The 20597-nt window shown below is 50.6% G+C and overlaps 1 protein-coding gene across 1 annotated transcript in view; it reads left to right on the top strand.

Annotated features, from left to right (window-relative positions):
- Positions 1 to 20597, top strand: part of GALNT14 (polypeptide N-acetylgalactosaminyltransferase 14) — a 101296-nt gene that overhangs the window by 33546 nt on the left and 47153 nt on the right. Inside the window, exon 2 of the mRNA XM_052806796.1 lies at positions 4303 to 4472. Within this exon, the coding sequence (XP_052662756.1) occupies positions 4303 to 4472 (170 nt within the window). The remainder of the gene's footprint in view (positions 1 to 4302; positions 4473 to 20597) is intronic.

Genomic DNA, 20597 nt, shown 5'->3' with positions numbered 1-20597 from the left:
GCTCCCAGCAAACCCCGTCAGCTCTGCCTGCCTGCCGGGCTGGCTTGGGTTTGCTGCCTCCTGAAAGGATGCGCATGGTGCTGGTCCGATTCACCTTGGTCTAATGGCAACACTCAGCAGCCCCAAAAGGAAAATGGCTTTTATTTTAGCAAAGGCGTAAGTTCTCTATTTTGAAACAGTGCCTTGAAAGAAGAAAGTGAATCAGAGTCCACTTTTAGCTCACACCACCCACTCCTTTTCTTCCTGGGCAGCTGGAGGCTGGCCCTGGGGACTGGTGCGACTTGCCCATCCTCAGTCACCGCTGGCTCTGCTTGGGCCAGGCTTTTCACCCAAAATGCCCTTTCTGTGCTGGCAATGCACTGGCCTCTTGTGCTGGCGAGGGGTGCCGGGGGCTGCCTGCGGGTGCAGGCAGGATGGGGCAGAGCGTCCTGTGGGACGCTGCGGGCCCGCAGCAGCAGCCGGCTGCGTTCCTCGTTCCTCCTTCCCGCTCCAGTGATCCCCGCTGTACTGTAATCACACAATTATTATGCCATTAAAATGTCATATTTGCAGAAATCCACATAAACAAGGCATTAGCAGTTGCCAGAAAATTGTAGTTTTACTGCTAATGACCCGCTCTCCCCCCGCAGCACCACTCTTTTTTTTTTTTAAATATTATTTTTTCCCTTTTTTTTTTTTGTTTCTGAGCCGTGATTTAAGAGGCAGATGACGAATTACATCTTTGCACCGAGAGGCTTTCGAACTTTGATGTACAGTTGTGGTGAATAGCTGCCTCTGTGCTTGCTCTGGGGGTTTGCCCTTTGCCCTTCGCCAGCGAGGCGGTGGGCAGTTTTGCAGGGGTGCCTTCAGCAGGGGGGTTTGGGGGGGGTGCTTTTGGTGGGCTGGTGAAGAACGCTTTTGGTGAGCCCTGCTCTTGGCTGGGCGCTGGCGTGAGATGGGAGCTCCTCTCCTCAATGAGTTTTGTCCGTGTCTCCTTGCCTGGGGGGGCCCTCTTGTTGACCACCCTGGGACCCCCCCCAGTGTGGTGTTGGAAGGGGTGGCACTTGTTTGCTGAGAGCGGCCGGCTACCCCTTGGATATTTTTTTTCCTCTCTTTCCTGCAGACTCATTGAGTCTCTCAAATTCTTTTAAGCATTGACTGTGTTTCCTATAATTAATACCAGCCATTAAACTGCAATGTTGAAAGAGAAATTACCTAATTCCAAGGAAAAAAATGAAAATTTATTACTAGTACATGAGAGAAAATGAATATGAAACTTGGAGAGAGGAGCCCTCTAGAAGATAAATAGAAAGGCAAGTGGAGTATTGACTTGATCCTTTTCTAGTGCAGGGTAATTTGGCTTCTAAAGTGAGTTAGATCATAATAAATTAAATTTAGATTTCTGCACATCAGTTATTTAACTCCCAAGACAGAATTCTGGTGTGAGGAAGAGGTGATAATACATGGCGGAAATATTATAATGAAGACCTTACTCAGTAATCCGTAACTGATGTGCTGTCCCTGGGTGAGCGAAGGGGATTTCTCCTCACACTTTAACTTGCTTTCCCCGTCCCTGATCAGGTGCTGAGAAACAGGTGAGTCCCTGCGTGCAGGTTGGGGAGGTCTGCTGCCTCCCACCGCTTGTGTAGCTGGAGCCTTTGCATATGAGGCTGCTGCCTCGCTTTCCTTCACTGCTTTGTGCAGGTATTTTTTTGCAGAGGTCAGTGTGTGCGTGTGTCCGAGCATCCTGCTCCGATTTTGGTTACCCTTGCAGGGAAGCTTGGGGTGGAAAGCTGAAGAACACCCAGAAGATTTGGACAGGAGTTGTAGATTGAAAGCAAATGACCAAACCCGGGTATCTACTTCTGGCTGAGAAAGTTAACCAAATCCCTGGGCTTGTTTTGTGGCCAGATAGTGGTTAATATAACTCTTTAATCTCTATTTGGCACCTGTTCGCTCTTGATCTCAGATGTGTATTTAGCTACCTGATATTTAGGAACCATCCTACTGATAGCTTTCCTTGACCCAAAAAGGAGAGTGAAACCTGGGTGAATCAAGGTGGGCTGATGTCTTTCAGGTGGAGATTTCATGGGGGCTGTTAGTTATTCACTGCAATGTGAACCAAGAATGCAGCCCTTGGATGCGAGATATATCCATGGCAGGATGAGAAGCAAATTCCATGGGATAAGGCACTGGTATTTGTCCACGTATCCATTTAGCATTGGGACCACCCAGTAACAGGATGGTAGTGGGGTTAGATGGATGCTGGGAAAATGCTGTCCCAGACCTCGAAGCACGTGCCAGGACCTCCCGCGCGGCGACCCCCTGCTTCTGCTGGCCTGGCCAGAGCCTCGCTGCCCTTGCAGCATGTGTAGAAGCGCCAGTTTTCCCGGAGCCGCGGCTGCCCACGGGAATCCGCCAGCCCTCCCGCTTGAGCCTTCCGACGCTTGCCCGGCTGCCCCCTTCTAGTTGATCCAAGGCTATTGGGTTGAACTGACATTAAAAAATATATCTATACACATCCAACAGCCTTAAGTGCTATGTGGCCGCTTTTAGAAGCCATTTCTCTTCTTATTAAGTTTGATAAAACAAACTTTTACTTTTCTTCACAGCATTAAAATTTAGGAACTGCAACTTGGCGGCGGTTGTTTTAACGGCACCAGGCCTCCCGCGGTCATCATGAAATCCTATAAACGTCAGGCTGTCAGTGGCTCTGTGATGCAATCGGCTCACTTTTCCCTGGTCTTTTACTGCAGTGGTAAATCACATTTTGCAAGATGCCTTAGAAAAAACATAAACAATATTTATCACTCTGTGTACATCAGTCCTCCCGAAAGCCCGCAGGCAGGTTACGTACATCCTCCTCGTAAACCTTCTGCAGTGACCTTACTGGTTTCATAACTTTCTCCTAGCCTTGAATAACTTTCTCCCGGTCCTGAATAACTTTCTCCCAGTAGAGCTGGTGGCTCACGGGTTTCTTCTGCTCTTCCCTGCACTGGGGTAAGTGCTGGAGGAGCTCCTGAGAAGGCCATGGGGTCACACAGGAGGAGGATGCATACGACCCTGTATCTGGAAGCCCCTGCATCTCTGGGCTCTGTCAGGTTTTTGGGGGTGCTCGTGTCACTGTGACCCAGGGCGGTGTGGGGCATTGTGTGGCTGGAGGCACCCGGCTTGGTCCTGCTGCAGTTCAATTGCAGGAGCCAGTGCTCCCTCCTCCCCTTCCTATGACTAGAGAAAACGTGCTGCCAGATGCGAGTAAAATCAATTACAGGATAAAAATCGCCTGTTTCAAAAGCTTCATTTTGCACTATTAGCAGGCAAAATCGGCTTTGAGATGGTGTGAACTGAGGAGGGGAAAAAAAAAGAAAAGAAGAAGAAAAGATCAATTATGGGATAAGATCACAATTTTCTTTAGGGCTGAGATGTCTGTAAATGTTTGCATCTCTCCGTGTTACGTGTAGGCTCAGATCAAAGAGGTTGTGCTGCTGCAACGATGAGATCTTATCGGCGCTGCATTGTGCTCGCTGGCTCAGGCACTGTGCCACCGAGGAATGCCTAAACCCCCCCCCCCCGAACAGCATCATGCTGCTGAGGGATGCTTAACCCCCCTGATGGCACCAAGCCACCAAGGGATGCTTAAACCCCCTGATGGCTGTCGGAGCTGTCGGGTAACCCTGAAATGCAGCTCCTCCCTCATTTTGGAGCGGGGGGAATGCACGGGCACATGCTCGCCCGCTCGTCTCCCTGCCGTAGGGCTGAAGTCCTTGGTGGGAGACTTGTTGCGGCAAAGACGGACTGAAATCGGGCTGGGAGGGCTATGGCTCCCTTCTTCCAGGGTCCCGTTGCTGGAGCTGGCCCTGGGGCCAGGGTACGGCTGTGGAAACATGGGATTGCGCTTGAGGAAACTGCTCCTGTCTGATGGCTCTTTCCCGCCCGAAGCGTTACAGGGATGAGAGGGCATGTGGTGTAAAATACCTTTGTTTTTTGGCTGGAGAGAAATTAAAAGCCTAACAAGACCTTTGCGCTTTTATATTTCTTGAGACCGTGCTGTTTGAGAGGGGGATCCACCAGAGACCTGAATTTGGTTTCAAATTAGTCATTTTAAATTCAAATTGGCAGGCTCTCTTCGACATGCTGTTTCAAGACCTAGGGAAAAAACAAAACCCGAAGACCTAATGAGGCTTCGTGTTAGCCTGCTCCTGTGATGCTTGCCCATGCTGTGAGGCCGGCTGACCTCCGGCAGGGCTCGGGAGGACCTCCGGAGCGGGGTCGGATGTCCTCTGGTCTCTCCTCTCTCTAACGGGGCTGACTTTGTGCGCGCAGGGCTCGGACGTGGACTGGGACGACCTTTGGGATCAGTTTGAAGAGCGGAGGTACCTGAGCGCCCGGAGGTGGAAGGGCGGAGAGGACCCGTACCGGCTCCATGCCTTTAACCAGCGGGAGAGCGAGAGGATCCCCAGTGACCGTGCTGTCCGTGACACCCGCCATCACAGGTTCTGCCTCCCCCCCGGTTTCTCCCGATCTTCCTCACGAAACTTCGTTATATGGGTGGATAGTCCCATTCCTCTTCAGGGCCGTGGTTTTGGGATGCTAGGTGGGTCTGGGCCCTTCACCCACGCCAAGTGGGTGCGCTTGGGATTGTTTCTGCCTGGGTTATATTTTTAGGATTGAATCTTTCACTTTGCTTGATTTCTTGGCATGTCTGGAAGTCCTAAACTTATTAACTAAAACCTGCATAAATTATTCCAGGACCATAGGGAAAGAAAGGAAAAGCCTTTTTTTTTTTTTCTCCTTCAGAAAAGTAATGGGTGCGCAAGAGCACATCTCCATGATGTGTGAAGCCTTCACTGGTGCTGGGAACACTTGCTCTTCAGAGGATGCAATGAGATGGTGCAAGGGGGATAAAATAACTGTTGAGCGCTTATTTTGCTCCGCAGAGAGGAGTTAATGTGGGGAATAAGGGACTATTGGTGAGTGAGGGGGAGAGGAAGGTAAGAACTCGTTGGGATCTCCAGCACCATCGGGGTCAAAAATACCCTTTGGCACCCAAGGGACCTCTTGGGAGAGGCAGGGAGGATTGCAGCGAGGGTTGCCTTGCGGGACCCGCACTCCCTTGCCGCTGTCAGCGTGAGAAGGGCAGGGTGGGAGTTTTGGTGCACCCTCACTTGCTGTGGGTGCAGTTGTAGCCTTCCTTCCCTTGCCTTTCCAAACTCATCAGGGAAGAGCTGCCCTTCACAGCTGCAGGTTGTTGATGGTCGTTGGGGTTAATTGTTAGTCTGCTGGATGGAGCAATGCCGGAGTGTCCCACTGGTGTAGGAAATACTCCCAAGGTTCTCTTGATGCAGTTTTTCTCTTTGTCCTCTGAGGGCACAGCCAGCCCCCGACGGTGGTCCCCAGCCCACAGCCATTGCAAACCCTTCCCGAGGAGCTGTGCCTGGCATTACATCCCAGCCTGCCAGCCGCAGCTGTCATCTACTGCCTTCTCCTGGGAACCCTTTGGGGGGACGTCCTGCTCCAGCGGGAGCTCTCTGCTGGACCCAGCCATGGCACCTTGCTGCCCAGGCTGCACCTTGCTCCCAGGTCAGAGTGACGCAACTCCCAGCATCTGACCCGACTCTGAATTTTCCCTATTCCAGTCCAAATGCAGCACTTGGGCTGAAATGCTGAAACAGCACCAGTTCTCCAGCCCTATAGCAAGCAATGTGCTTATTTATTTATTTATTTATTCTTTTAGCTCCGTTTTGTAGTGAAGACCAGATGCTCCTTTCTGCAGAGAGGAGTTGTCAGCCCTGATGGACGCCTCTTATAGCTGTGCAGAGAGCGAGTGTGCTATTCCTGGAGAGAATTAATGCCAGGGATATTAACCATCTGCCCCCATAAAAAGGAAGATCGACTCAGCTGCCCCCTCGCTGTCCCCCCGCTGCGTGGTGGCAGCCACCTTGTTCCCGGGCGGGCGGATGCGGCGCTGAGTGCTCCTGTGAAAGAAAAGTTCTCATTAAGGAGGAAGCGAGGGCACAGCACATGGGAGGGGCTGGGGCTAATTGCATTTGCTTCCAATTTCCTTAACCCGGTAATTGGATTCTGATTTATTGAATATGTCTGAACAATGCTGCGGATGATGCATCATTAGCCGAGCATTAGTGCGGCCACGGAGGAAACGGGGCTGCCGGGAGATCTGGGGGAGGCGGGCGCTGATGGGGGGGGATGGAGGAGGGAGAAGAGTCCAGGCACGGTGGTGGACAGGGAGAGGAAGGTGCAGAGTTTGCAAAGCTCTCTCTGGAAAGAAATCCTTGCTCATGGTGTGGGTGTCCGGGGAGCTGCCGCAGGCGATGCTCTGGCACTACCATGCAACCTAGGAGAGGGTCCTGAATTGCCCAGGGGAGCTGGGAGGGAAAGCATGGATGAGCACGGCCTGTTCTTGGAGCAGGGAGAAATTGCTGGTGGCTGTGCAAGAAGCATGTGTAAAGAGAGTCCAGCATGGAGTTGACTAGGAGAGGTCCCTCCTGCGAAGCAGAGAGCAGAGTACCACAGACCAGGCTAGAGTGAGAGATGGGAAACCCTCAGGGCTCACGCTGCGTGACCTGCTGGAGGCTGTGCTTAGAGACTTGGTTTCAACGGCAAACCTGGCTTAGGCTGCTTTGTGTGAGCCAGACTGGAAGCGATCAGGCTTTTTCGTATGAGAGTGAAGCCAAAGAGCTGGACTTCGATTCTGCTCCAGCTGACCTTGGGGGAAGCTACATCCTAGCGTGGGCCCCGCACCAAAGGGCACTGCCATGCCAGGAGCTGTGCTGAGGGGCACTGCCATGCCAAGGGGCTCCTGCCCAGCTCACACAAGGGGCTAGGAGGCTTTGAAAACGGTCTTACCCACCTCTTCAGCTCATCCCCGTGAGCAAGCAGGTTCTCCTTCAGCCTCTCAGACAGATGTTGCCTGAAGCAGCTTGCTCTGCTCTGTGACCAGGTTTTCAGCGTGTTTGCTCTCCATCTTTTATCCCCTCTGTATAATGCATGACAGCACCGAGACATGCAGACCTGCAGACCATGGTAATGCCCTGATACCAGCACCTCATAGTCCTGATCCTAGTGCCCAGGACGTGGGAGTGCTGCTCCTTACAGCGTCTGTGGGGTGTTTTTCACCAGGATGGTTGCAGATTTCCTGGAGTTTTCTTTGCTGATCCAGCCAAGCACCTGGACTTGCCAACGATAGCTGAATATACAAAATCTGGCAAGGGATGAGCAGCAAGCTCCTTGCCAGAAGGTCATGGAGAGGGCAAATACTTTCGGCAGGGCGGGATGTGGCACTGACAGCCAGTTGCTTAGTAATGTTTGCTGGATTGATTTTGTTTTTAAATTGCAGCCAGTGGAATAATTTCAGATGGAGAGGAATCACAGCGCTCCAAAGAATCGGAGCTGGAGAAACCATGGTGGCTCCCCGGCCAGTGTGGGGCTGCAAGCCTGTGCTTGGTTTGTGGGTGATTTCAGCTGGGGAAATGCCACAGCTTCCATGGGCCACATCATGTCCCTCAGCCTGGGAGATGTCACAGCTGGAACATCGCTCCTGCTGTCCTGCCCGCATTTCCCTGCCATTAACTGTGTTCCTGGCTGCATGTTGACTCAGCTCTTGGACCCCGTGAAGGGATGTCTTTCTCCAGGAGAAGACCATGTACGGTCCTGTGGTGGTGTGTCCCATCCCCACCATGAGTCAAGGTTAAAAAATCCCTGTGACCACAGCAGCGAGCTGGACCCAGATCTAGCTGGCGTGTCCACGTCACGCGGAGCCAGCTCATGCTGCTGGAGTGGGTGGCTAGTCCCCCTCTGCTGCGGTAGCCACACGCCATTGGGATTACCTCATCTCCACATCCCACCTTCTGCAACTCCCACCGGCAAACCGCAGGACCAAAACAGCAGCGAGTGAGTCAGTGCCAGGCGCACGCGCGCGGGGAGAAGAGCTGAGGTTTCCAGTATTGCTCAGCGGCTTGGAAAGCCGACAGGGAGGATGCGTTGCCCACAGCCAGAAGATTTTGTCGTGATGGCTCCTGGGCTTTTTCCATCTGTAGCAGACAGCTCCCGAGGAGGCCGGTATTCACCACACAGTTGCTCCATATGCTGCTTAGGCTGACCTCCGCCTCCCAAACGCTCCGTTAGGTTTAATAGATGTGCAGATGCTGTTGTGGCTGCCAGGCTAGGCTGGGACCACGAGTTGCAGCCAGCATCAACCTGGGCTGGGGTTTGTGCTCGCTGACGGCGGTGAAGCAGACAGGTGAAATTGGGGACAAGGAGACTAGATGAGAGGATAGTGGCTGGAGGAGAGGTAAGAGCCTCCAGCAGACTTCTCTAGCTATTGCAAATCATGTCAGCCAGCCTCAGGCATCCCCCGCTGCCTGTTTTCCTCTATTTGTCTGGCTTTTTTCCTCTGCAGCGCCGATACGAGTTTAGTAGTGCTGTCTCGAGCTGGTATAGCAAGGAGGCTGGGGATGGAGCCCTCTCAAGTCCTGGCATAAGGCAATAATCCTTTGAATTTTTGAAACTCCCCCCCCTCCCTGAGTCCCAAGTGCTTTACAAGAGGCCCTACCTACCCAGCTAAGCTTGAATTTTGCAGCTGCTTGATGGGGTGCGTTTCTGTGTGTATATGCGTGTCTGAGAGAGAGAAAGCAGCTGCTAAAATCAAGTTGCGATTGAAATGCGAGGCTGGCAGGGATACTGGCAGATAGGAAGACCAGGCGTTGCATTGTCTGCTGAAGATGAGAGCATCCTGGCAGCCCGGCGGCCTGGTCACGCCAACTTGTGCTCCCTAGAAAAGTTCTGCCCTTGTAGTCTGTCCTGTTCCCTTTGTGGGGAACAACACACACCGTAAGACTTCTTGCAGGTCTCCTCACTCAAACCGCAGCGCAGTGCCAGCTGGAGACTGTCCGCTGGGTGGGAGAGCTGCCCAGGGCTGGTGGCTCTGCTCGTAGGGACTATTCATGGAGGGATGGGAAGAGGTGACGCCTGTGACGTTCCCCAGGGGCAGAGAGCTGCTGGTTTGAGTTCTTAAGGTCCAGAAAAGTCAGGATTTCAGCCCTGAAGCGCTACATGCTGCAGCGTTATTTTGACCCATTAATTGCAGCGTGCATCCCAAGGGTGCAGAGGCTGTACGTTCAGCATTACGTTGGAGCAGCTCTAGTGGGGGTAGTTGAAAATACCTGACTGTTCTGCGCATGAGGATGACCGGGAGGAACACGCTGTCCCGAGGGCGGTCCTACCTCTTCCAGGTGAGGTACCTGTGGACATGGGCACATGGGGCTGAGCGTGCATCTCTGCCTCTGCACGCCTTCCAGGTGTCCCCGTGTCCCGTGTGTACACATTTGGTGCACAGCACATGGAAGCACGTGTAGACATCCATGTGCAGATTGCGTGAGGGCAGCTGTATCTCATGCAGGTTTTGAAGTGGCTCTGTTTTTGGCTGAATTGATGATTGCATCCCAGGAGTGGCAAGCAGTCAAGTGCACTGAGAATATTGTAATATCTTCTTGGAAGCAAAGAGTCGAAGAGGAGAAAAGTAGATTTTGACAGCATTGCCTTTGGCTTAGCGTGTTTATGATCCCCTTGGACTTCTCGCATTGCCTTGTCTTCCTTCAACTTGCCCGCTAGACCAAAACCACTTTGAGATGAATTGAGGTGAAAACTGGGTCTCAACAGCTAGAAATGCATTTTGTAGCCCACATAGGGATTTAGGCATCTTATCTTTCTTGCCCGGTTTCTTGAGAGTCCCCAAAGGAGGAACTTAATGTCTGGAAATGACATGTGTGGAAAAGCCCATCTTATTCCACAGGCAGGACAGAGTTGGGGCTCTGCTCTGCCATCCTCAGCGGTACCTGAACATCAGACCTGCAGAAGCAGGTAGGTACCTAGCAGGTGGCCAAACCCACTTTGAATTCGAGGGAAGGTTTGCAGGGATGTTACCTGGATGGACCTTGAACAGTTGAGAGCAGAACCGAACCTAGAGGTTTTCCTGGTCTACTGTTGCCTTTCCCTTTGCTGATTCCATACATTTCTCCCCGTGGCCTCTGGACTGTAGCTGAGCTAATCCAGTTTCCTGCGTAATGCAGACTAGGTCCCGAGGGGTTCTGTTATTTTTAAAATTTGCTTATTCAGGCAGTGTCTTGCGAGTTGCTGACTCTGGATGCGCTGTGTTGTAGACCAGGGCAAGAAGTGGCGTGGGTACGGGTGTGTGTGCACGTGCTCTCCCTGTGCCTGATGCTGCTGGGTGCATCTGCTTGGGGCAGAGGGGTGGTGGGACCAGCAGGGAGCAAGGCATGTCTGAGCAGAGGTGCCTTGAGTGCGGTGGGGGTGGATGAACCTCTGTCCGTGAGGACAGATGGAGCTGTACAGTCCAAGATGTGAAGGAGGGAGCCAGGTGAGGAGGGTGAAGGAGAGGGAGTGCTCAAATGCTGCCACATCTCTGGACTCGGCATTGGTGAAAGCTGGAGGAGGTGTCTTTGTACAGCCACGTGTGTGTGCTGCTGGTTTTGCTCTGTCCTGCACGCTCTTGTGTGGGCTGGGGGTCCCTGTGTGGGTGCTTCCCTGTGAGAAGTGTGTGATGCCCTGGGGAGAGTGGGCTGGCAGCACCTTGTGTGGCCTGGGGGTGGCTGGATGCAAGGGGGTATGGGTCTCTTCTTGCTTTTGAGGTTCATTATTAGCTGCTATGTGACTGCCAGCAATATTCCAAAGAGTTTTTCTGTCTCTTGATCTGTTATTTCAGCTGTTACACTGTTCTCTGGGCAGAGCCAGGGCATTTGTGATTTCATTACAAAATAAGATTTATCACATTTGGGCAAAATCCTGTATGCACGAGGGCTGTCCCTGGATCTCTTGCCTGCAGAGCATACTCTGAGGCTGAATTAGCTAAGTAAGAGAAGATCTGGGATCCTCCTGCCTTTGGTCTTGGTCTCCTTCTTATTTCTAACAACAGGCAAGAGCACAGCATGACCCTACAGGCGAGCAGTTACACAAATGAACGGTGGAAAACACATCTGAGATGGAAGTGTGTCCATTAGGAAACAGCATGATTGCTTTTGTCTCTTGGACACCAGACCCTAAGAGGTTAGCGCTCGACACTGTGTTTTTCCATCACCTCCTTAGGCTGAGATCTCTGGGGATGAAGAAATGAGAACAGTCCATCAAGTAGAGTAGGGGCTGCTGTGTGTCTTGGGGATAAACTAGAACTGCCTGTATTGGACAAGGTTTTGTTTCTGCCATCGATCAGCTGGCTTTTGTGGCCTAAGTTTGAAACTTTCACAGGCTGGGCAATGTCTTAGAGAGTTGCTCATGCCTCTTCTGTGCAACCTGGTAACCCTTTGGCAATGGTAGAAGTAGCTAGCACAGCTTGGTGATGTGAAGGAAAGTATCTTAATATGTTCTGTAGCTGCTTCTATCAGCAGCAGTTGGGCAGCTGAAAGTCAGTGAGAGAGACAGCTTTGAGCAGCCAGCTCGCTCTCCACACACTATCGCCAACCACTGATCAACCATTTGATATCTAGCCATACCATCTATGTAAGAGGGGATCGTCATGTGATGCTGGGATTTATTTTATTTTTTAGGGAACTGTCGTTATTATCTCTTCTCGTCCTAGTTATCCTGTTTTCAAGCTCTTCAGCCCTCCAGGAATTCAGACCTTTGCTATACAGACTGGTTAATAGCACAGTTAGTTCCCCTAGCTGGGAAAATTTGCTGTCTGCTAACAAAAGACCTGGTATGGAGCTCCCCTTATCAAAACCCACTACCTGTAGCTTTGTGCTAGAGTTTATACCTGCTGTCACTCACAGTCTGGGAAGGTCCCATCTGGCCAAAGACTTAAGGGTGAGGCATAGTTTGAGTAAGGGTGTGCACTGTGTCCCCCAGACTACCATGCAGTAGTTATTTTGGCCTCCCAGCCCCCATCAGACAGCTGTACCAGCATCTCATGGTTGTGATGGCCAGTTTGTTGCCCATTGCTCCTGGGCCAAGACTGGCTTTTGTGTGCCTGTTGGCTAAACCTAACCAACCTATGACTATAGTTGGGCCAAAATCTGAGTCTTTCGCTCAAAAGAGCTCAGTTCTGCACTTTGTAGATTCAGTCCATCTGGAGTGCTCACCACACCTAGTGGCATTTTGCACTTGGTCTTCTGGGTGAATTTGAACTTAAAACTCCAAGGAGGTTTGAGGAACAGGTATGCGATCAAAACACAGAGAGGTTGTTTTCAGGTAGCACAGAGAATAAGGAGTATTGAGATTTGCAGTTGTTGGCAGCTAAGCAAGGAAAGCAAGACAGCTATTAATCAGAAACAGGCACTCCATAAAATCATAGAATAATTCAGTTTGGAAGAGACCACAGGAGGTCTCTGATCCAGCCTCCTGCTCAAAGAAGGGTCAGCTATGAAATCAGCCCAGGTTTCTCTTGTTGCAGAAACCACTGAGCCCTCTGGGGCTCCTGCCTCTCAAGCTTGGCCCAGTGTTTTATAAGAGCTGGCATAATTTACAAACCCTGATTGCAGCGCACGTAATTTGTACTTCTTCTCCCCCAGCTGCTTGTGTTTGTGTAACAAGCTTTGAAGTTGCTTGAGTCGCTGTCCTTGCAGCGCTTGTGTTACCCGTATCTTTCCTATCTTGCAGACACTATGGGCCTAATTGTCCAGTCACTCATAGCGAGTGCATTTAAATGAGAGGAGGGGTAGGTGCACATCAAAGCGTGCTTGCTAAAGGCTCCCATCCTCACTGCCTGCCATCTTTTCCAGGCTTGATCATTACGTCAGTAGCAAATCTGTGTTTCGAATCTGTGTATCACTGTGCAGTTGCTCTGATGGAGGACTGCTGAGGTGACTGGAGACCTTCATCCATGTGATGAACAAGCAAGAGTCTGTGCTACTGCTTGCAATCTATTCAGAATTCTGCTCAGAGAACACTGTGGAAAAAATTGGGGGAAAAAAAAAAAAAGTGACCCTGACTCCTCATTTCAAGCTGGAACTGAACTCCTAAACTTTTCTCTTTCCTAAGGCTTGAGAAAACTTGGTCAGAGACAAAAATCCCATGGAGTCCCCACTCCATGATGTTGCCTGAAAGTGGAGAAAAATATTCATTGGAACATTTTAGTGCTGAAAAACCCCCCAGTGTTTCATGTTCTCCTGCTTCTGCTGGAGCTGGCATCTTGCATAGATGTGGGGACACCTGGTAAGAAGTCAGTAAGGTGCCTCTTTCCGATAGCTGCACCTATTGCTTCTAGAGAGCTCATGCAAGAAGCGTGACAGGTCTCTCTAGGGACTTACTGGCTGCGAACTGGGCTGGAAATGCACGGTCCTGGGAAATGGCTGGTGCGTGTCCAAGTCCTCATACTGGGAATGGCTGTGGCCACCCTGACATGCGACAGTGTCTGTGACATTTGCTGCCCCATGTTTGTTGTCTGGTGGCCTGTGGGGCAGCTTGCCAGGAGGTGGAGGGCTTGAGGAGCAGGCCAGCTAGATCTGATGGCTTCTGAGACAGGGGCTGGTGGCTTCAGGAGTCAAAAGTTGATGAATGCGATGATCTCTTTCAAATATCTTTCTATGTAATGTCCTCTTTTGAAGCTTTTTTTTTTTTTTTTTTTTTTTTAATGGGGTGGGGGGAAGGAAGAGTTGATGAGAAGGGTGTGCATGACATGGGATTATGGTGGGCTTGAGCACTGAGAGAAATTGCATCTCCCCTGAGATGGCTGCCCGTGTCTGAGCTGGGGACTATCCTTGGCCAACACTGATGGCCAGATCATCATCCCAATATCCACTTGTCCTGAATAGCCTGTTTTTTCCTCCTCAGATGTGACAGTGCTTCTGCCACAGTCCATGTTGGCTCTCCCAGTGCTTGTCCTGGGCCTCACCGACATCCGAACTGCCCTGCATGACTTGTGCAGACCTCCCTGGAGAGGAGAGAGGCTTCCAAGTGCCGAGATCCCAACCCCAGCCTTTGCTGTGATGTCCGAGGCAGCCTGTGATGCCACTCTGCCCTCCAACCCCTGCCTAATCACTCCCTGGAGCTGGAGGTGGTGGGTCAGGTCAGTCAACATCGCCTCCTTGGCAGAGACAGAGGGTTATCACTACCCACCAGGCTAACCGCATCACAGCAAAAGGACTGCCACCCTTTTGGTTTCGGAGGTGCTATGTCTTCCTCACCCTGGCAGTACAGTGGCTCTGCTCAGGTTTTCGGACCACAGCTCAACTGATCCCAGGTTGCAAATCGTGCCCCGGAATCACGGGCTCTGGCGCTGGATGTTCGCTGTCACGAAGGGGCAGGATATGAAGTGCTGTGAGATGCCGTGGTTTTGTATGTCAAGGGGCTGCCCCTAGAGAAAAGGCAGGTTGAGGGGCTTTAATTAAAAATGGTACTGGGACGGGATGCTGGGGCAGGGGTAGGGGGAGGCTGGTGTTTCTTCAGGAGCAGCGTCGGTTGTGTCTCGATCATGGATGCTGTAGGGAAATGGCAAATGTGACAGTGCTTATTCTGCAGCGGTAGATTTGCAGTGCTATTCCTCCCCCCTCCTTTTCTTTTTCTTGAGTGAGAAGGATGAGGGCAACTCTTGGGAAGGAGTCGAGGAGTGAGCTAGACTGTATGAGGAACTGATGGAAATGTATAGGCGGGTGTTTTGAATGCAGGAGGATGTGTCAGTTAAGTGGCTGTGTTACTCATTTTTTTCTGGAGGGCAAAGCTAGTTATATCTGAAAGAGCTGTGCTGGGAGTGTGAGTTATGGCACTTGTCTGCACAGTGAGCAGAAATGATTCCTGAGCTGTGTCCTTGGCTAAAAGGTGTCTTCAGGGCAAAAAGGATCGGCAGTGCGGGTACTGGGGGAGCCCGTAGGACCTCGGTGTCTCAGAGCCTGGGTCCTGGTAGTGGGGGTGACTCTGGACTGTTCCAGCAAACACCATGGTATAATATTAAATCTCCTGCTGCTGTGTTTTGTTTCTGCAAGTTGTCCCTTGTTTCAGCCCCACAGTGCCTCCCTGGGTAGGAAGAGCATCCGCATGGGATAGGCATCCTCCTGAGAAGCGTCTGAGGAGCTCACTCAGGAGCAGGCACAGCCTCCATCCCAGCTGTCCCTTCCCTGGAAAACACCTTTATTTTGGTTGGACTAATGTTTTGCTTGCCAAAAATTGCTGTTTCGGAGAGAAAAAAAGCTGAAAACAGTTTCTCCCCCCCCTGCTCCATGTGATAGATTTCCTTCACCTAAGTTATTTTGGTTTTGTTTCCTCATGAGACAGTTTTGATTTCACTCTGGAAATTCCCCACCCACCCGTCCATTGCATTTTGCCAAGAAAAATGCTTGCACAAAATAGTTCTGGGTCGATCTGAAATGACCCTTCCCTCGTCCTTTTCCAATTCCTCCATTTACCCTGCTTGTATCTCAGCCCTGTTCTTAGCAGCCTCATGGAGAGATGTTGTGCGCTGTACCCCCTGATGAGGACTGCTGTGCAGGCACTGGGGGGACCTTCTTCTCCCCAGTCCCCATGGGAATTTGCTTCAGCGGTCGGTTCCCCCCATGAGAACGGGTTTGTCATTGGGATGGAAGAGTTAGGAGAGCCCTTGGGTTTTCCCTCTCGTTGTGTAGACTGGGGCATCGGAGCGATGAGGGAAGAGACTGCCTCAGAGCTGGTGGTGCCTGGGGACAAGGGGCTTGGACTGGTGCTCCGGTGCCGGAGCTGTGAAGCTCTTAGCTGAGTTGCAGTGCCTTGATTTAAAGCATCCCCTGTACCTGAGGGCAAAGAATAGGACAAGCAGAACATGTACAGCCTTTGGAGCAGGGTTTTGCCTCTGTTAATATTCTACGGCAGGTTAGTTTGTGTGGAGAAGTAACCACTGGTTAGATGTACTGTTAGCCCAGAGTTGAGATGCTGTCTATCCATCAATACCACGTGTCTCTCTCCAGCCTCCAGTTTCTCACTCAGTCCCTTGGGAAACGGCAGAGCTAGTACTGCCAGGGCTAATTATTCCTCAAGACAGAAGACATGTGATAAAATATTAACCTTTCTCAAAAACAGAGCCCCAGTTAATTAGCTCTACTTTTGCGACACATTCACCCAGAGATAAAAGCTCATTCCCCAGATATCTGTCTGTGGCGGCATGATCTTTCTGCGTGTCCCTGTCATGATGGGGGACGGGGAGGGGGAGAGCTGGGAATTTAATAAAAGACAGTGACCTGCCAGTCACTGGGCCCTGAGGACGAACCGCTCCATTTCAAGGTGAGCGATGTCCGGACACGGGCACTGCTGCTTTCGTTTGAGAGGCTGAAGCTGGAAACAGAGATGGAGTGGGTGGTGGGATCTACTCTGATCCCCACACCTGGGTTATGTCCGTGTTGTCAGTGCCACATCTCTGGAGCCTGAATTTGGGGATTATGTGGGTGGACAGGACTCAGTAGAGCTGAGCGAATAACTGTGTTTTGGTTCTTTGGTTATTTGAGAAAAAGAAAAGCCAGGAGACAGCAATTTCAGGATAAACCAAAAGCAAAGCTCTCTGTGAATCTCAAAGTAAAAATACAGGAAAACTTAAAGCCCAAAGGATCTGTTTTTCTCATCCTGAAAAGGAAAAAATTTCATTTAGATCTCAAATGTTTTTGACACTTGTAGTCATCTAAAAATGACAGGCTGTATTTAAAAGCAAGTGATTTTGAGTATCAGATGAAAAGTACACATTGGGCTCCTCTGGAACAAATGATGTGCTGGAGTGGAAGTGATGCCGCGACGTGTGTCGGCAGCTGCAGCAACCACTGGTGTGAGGATGTGGTATCGCCATGGCTGTCACTATACTGGGGAGAGGGCTTCCTCCTGCTGGAGGGAGGGATGGGGGGTCTCTGATAGACCAGCATCAACCGCAGCCCCAGCCGTGGCCCTCGGGGTGGGTGTGCCAGCACCAGTCAATCCATGGAGGCATGGGGTCTCTTCTTTAAACTCCACGTGCCTCCTTCTCTGCAATGGACAGAGAGGATCCTGGGGTTTTTATGGGGAAGAGAAAGCCTCGCTTGTCTCGGTGTCCTTCACAGGGAGCGATGGAGCGCCCACCTGAACCCTCCCAGGGCCCGCGATGACTTCGTGATGGACATCACTTCATCACCAAGTGCTTCAACATTCCTAGGGTGCCATTGATCACTCCCTGCTAGAGCCATCCTCTGCCTTTGACTGCTATAACGTATTGACCACTTGTCTTCTAGTTATTACGTGCCATCGATTACTTTGATAACTTGTTCCAAGTAATTCGGACAGAATGAAGTTGTTTGTTTAACTTTCCTGCTTGTCTCGGTATTTCTATTGACCCAGTATGTTTGCGTAGGCTGAAATCGAAGTCGAGTATTAGTAAGCCATGGAACTAATTCTCTGAGGCTCGCTACTATTGATAATTAAGGCCATGAGACAGTTTCTTCCATCAAACTCTTGTTTGTTTTTTCAGCTACCCAGCACCTTAAAGTCCTACTCCATCAACTGTAGCAAAAGGGCAGTCACAGGCAATGTTTCAGGGCCATTTGGGTGGATTTTTGCTGTAAGCACTGCAGATCCCTGCATGCTTAAAGTGTTTTTGACCTATCACAGTGTGGAGTTGGCTTTGCGCTTCTCCATTTTTGACTAAGGAGGAGTTGTGGGGATGGGGACTTTCTCTGCTTTGATTTGCCACATGGTGCCAGGAAGCTCTGGTCAGAAAGCATCCTCCCTAATGAATCTTTACATCCGTGGTTCTGACCCTCTGAAATGTAATTTCAGGTTGTCCTGGCTTCTAAAGATCTTTAATAAAGGATTGGTGGCTTTCCAGGAAGGTGCAAGGTGCCAGATTTTGCTTTTACTTTCACCAGGTGAAAACCTTTGATGTCAGCTCTGGTATTCCAGTAAAACTGGCATCAGAAATTTGGCCACAATTTAAACTTCTACTGAAAACAAAGAAGTTTCTTTTTTGTTGTTTGTTTTCTTTTTTTCACTTTTGTTGGCTCCTTTTTTCTTTTTGCCTCAGTTCTGAAGAAGGAAGGGTAGGGGGAGTCAAGAAGCAAGACAGACCCTGAGTCTGTGTGGAGGGCCCTAGAAGTCTGAATTATTCATGAACTGCTTTGAAAATCAAGACACACAATCTGGTTTAACTTGTTTTTAAATGCAGCCATGCTATTCTCTCCTTTCTTTTTAGTAGGTTCTCTTTTTTTTTTTTTTTCCCTCCCCTTTTCCAAAGACAAAAATCCAGTGAATTTTTAATAAATTATGAATGCATCATCTCATCAGTTTTGAGGTTCGCAGGCAGCAGCACGTCATGTGCACAGAAGGTTATTTTTGCCTTCTTGCATTTCCCCCTTTCTTCAAATTTAGCCGTTTGATTAATTTTTTAGATATCTATCTTGCAGGGAAAAGAAAGAAAGAAAGAGACTGAAAGAGGCAGTGAGTTAGAGAAAACACTAATCGTACACTAGCCAAATATAGCACTGTTTCAATTTCCAGAAGCTGTGTAGAAAAATGTCCTTCTTGGTCAACCCAAGAAGGCTGACCTCAGGTCATCCCGCAGTTGACTTGAACCGGGGTTCCCGTTTGCAGGTCCCTGCCCTGGTGGGCAGCGTGTGTGGTCGTCCCCTGCCAAGGCTTGGAGCTGCTTGCCTTCAGGCAAGCACTAGCTGTAACCATCACATTCATGGTAGCACATCGACTTCAGAGCACGGAGGCTGCGAAGACCTCTTTCATCAGTGGTAGCATCTTCTGCCCTCCGGAGCGTTCTTGTCTTTTGCCCGTTTTTCTAGGATTTTTTGCGGTAGTGTGTGCTGGGGAGGGGAGAGGTGGGGACTTGGACAGGTTCCTCTGGGAGTCTAATCTGCAGCCAGAACTGATTCAGTGCCCTGGCAGTGTTTTCCCAATGGTGTTCCTTACAGTTTATCCAATTACGTCTAGTTAAAGCCTGCTAAATAATTCCTTGTCAGCTCTGATGCTAACCACGATTGAATATTTGTTGCAGATGTGCCTCCTCACCCTCGCTCAAGCACTTGCACACCCCCAAGTTGTCTACTCAACCGGGGATTCCTCTCTTTGGATCGCCCCTGTTTGTCCCAGCCTCAGCAGCTACTGAGGCTGTTGCATGCCACCCTGGGGAGTTTTCAGTCCCTTTTTGGGAATGCAAACCTGAGGTGCATGCCAGCCCAGCACAGAGAAATCCTACCGACCTTTCTCAAGGGTATTTTTTCACTTTGGCAAGCCTAACTTGAGCTGGCGTTCCCTGCAATCACGTGGCATCCCCAGCTGACATCTGACTCCTTGCCCCCTCTTTCCTTTTGGCACAGTTGCTCTCCAGAGTCATCTGCCTTCCAGCTGGTTTTTCAGCCTCTCTTCGCTCTAGGCCTTTTGGTATTTCGGTAGCACCAACGTGCCCACTGTCATGGCCAGCCCGAGGCGGACCTGCAGGACCAGGATGGATGCAAGAGGGTCTGTAGCTGGTGGCAATCCCCGCAGCCACTGCTCTCCCTATCATGCTACAAAGGTCACATATGTGCTCTGAGCAGCGACGTTCACACTCAGATTGTGGTGTGTCCTGGTGGAGTGGTCAGTATCAAAGCTCTTGGCGTTATGGAAGAAACCCCAGAGCTTTCTCAGTAGGTCTTTGTCCCAGACCTGACCCCAACTGCAGGATGTGCAAGCAGCCTGCTTGCTGCTAGCAGCCGTCCCCCGGCATGGCCCCGGGTGCCAGCCGGTGCATGCAGAGCGCGGTGTTGCTGGAGATGTGCAGCAAGGCAGACCGTGGTCAACCCTCCGTTTGGCAGCCTCATCCTGACTGAGGGGGTGCAAAGCATACCCGTAGAAGGAGGAGGAGATGCTGACGTATCTTGGGAAGACAAAGTAGGATTTTGAAGGTCTCCCAAAGCTGAGTGACAAAATATTTTGAGGTGACGTGCAGGAAGGATGGTTTGGGGAGAGCCAAGAAGAACTGAGGGTGGTGATGGGAGGTGAATGTCATGAAAAAGGCCACAGACCCCTCTATGTGCTTTGGTCATGCATATACTGAGTTGTCCTATCCCACTTACACTGTCGTATGAGACTGATGCATTGACTGTAACGTGAACGGCGCTTCTTGGATTTTCCACCTCTGGAGGGCACGAAGTAATGATTTTTTGAAAGGTACTCTGCAGTCAGACACAAGTCACTGGGCTTAATGCATGGATAACTGAGAAATGTACAGATAACTGGGAAAAATGCCAGAGACTGTATTACTCAGAGGTCAGGTGAGACAGTGCATGGTCCTGTCCAGCAGTAAGCTCTATGAACTCATTAGTTTCCATACGAGTTGGCACATACATTGCTATATAGCTCTAAATTGCAACATGTCCAGGGTCCCTATTTTTAGAGTATTTTCATGGAACTTGACTGTAATTTTGCTTCAGCTCGAAGATAGGGTTTAGGTACAATGGTTTCCCACTGGTGGGGGTCTGTGCCACCCTGGGAGGTTGTCCTGAGAGGTATGACCAAGGTGCCCACATGTCGTGCCATCCCTGCAGGTGTGCGGAGCCCGCGCATGTTCACTACTGGCCGGAGCAAGGCAGTTGGGGCTCTAATCTCTTCCTTCCCACCGGTGGCTGTTTGCTTGCCTATGATGGGCAGCTTCCTCACTCCCCAGGGCAGTAATTTTTGTTTTC

The sequence above is a fragment of the Harpia harpyja genome, chromosome 13, assembly GCF_026419915.1.
Source record: "Harpia harpyja isolate bHarHar1 chromosome 13, bHarHar1 primary haplotype, whole genome shotgun sequence".
NCBI classification, from domain to species: domain Eukaryota; kingdom Metazoa; phylum Chordata; class Aves; order Accipitriformes; family Accipitridae; genus Harpia; species Harpia harpyja.
This window is presented reverse-complemented; position numbering and strand designations above follow the sequence as displayed.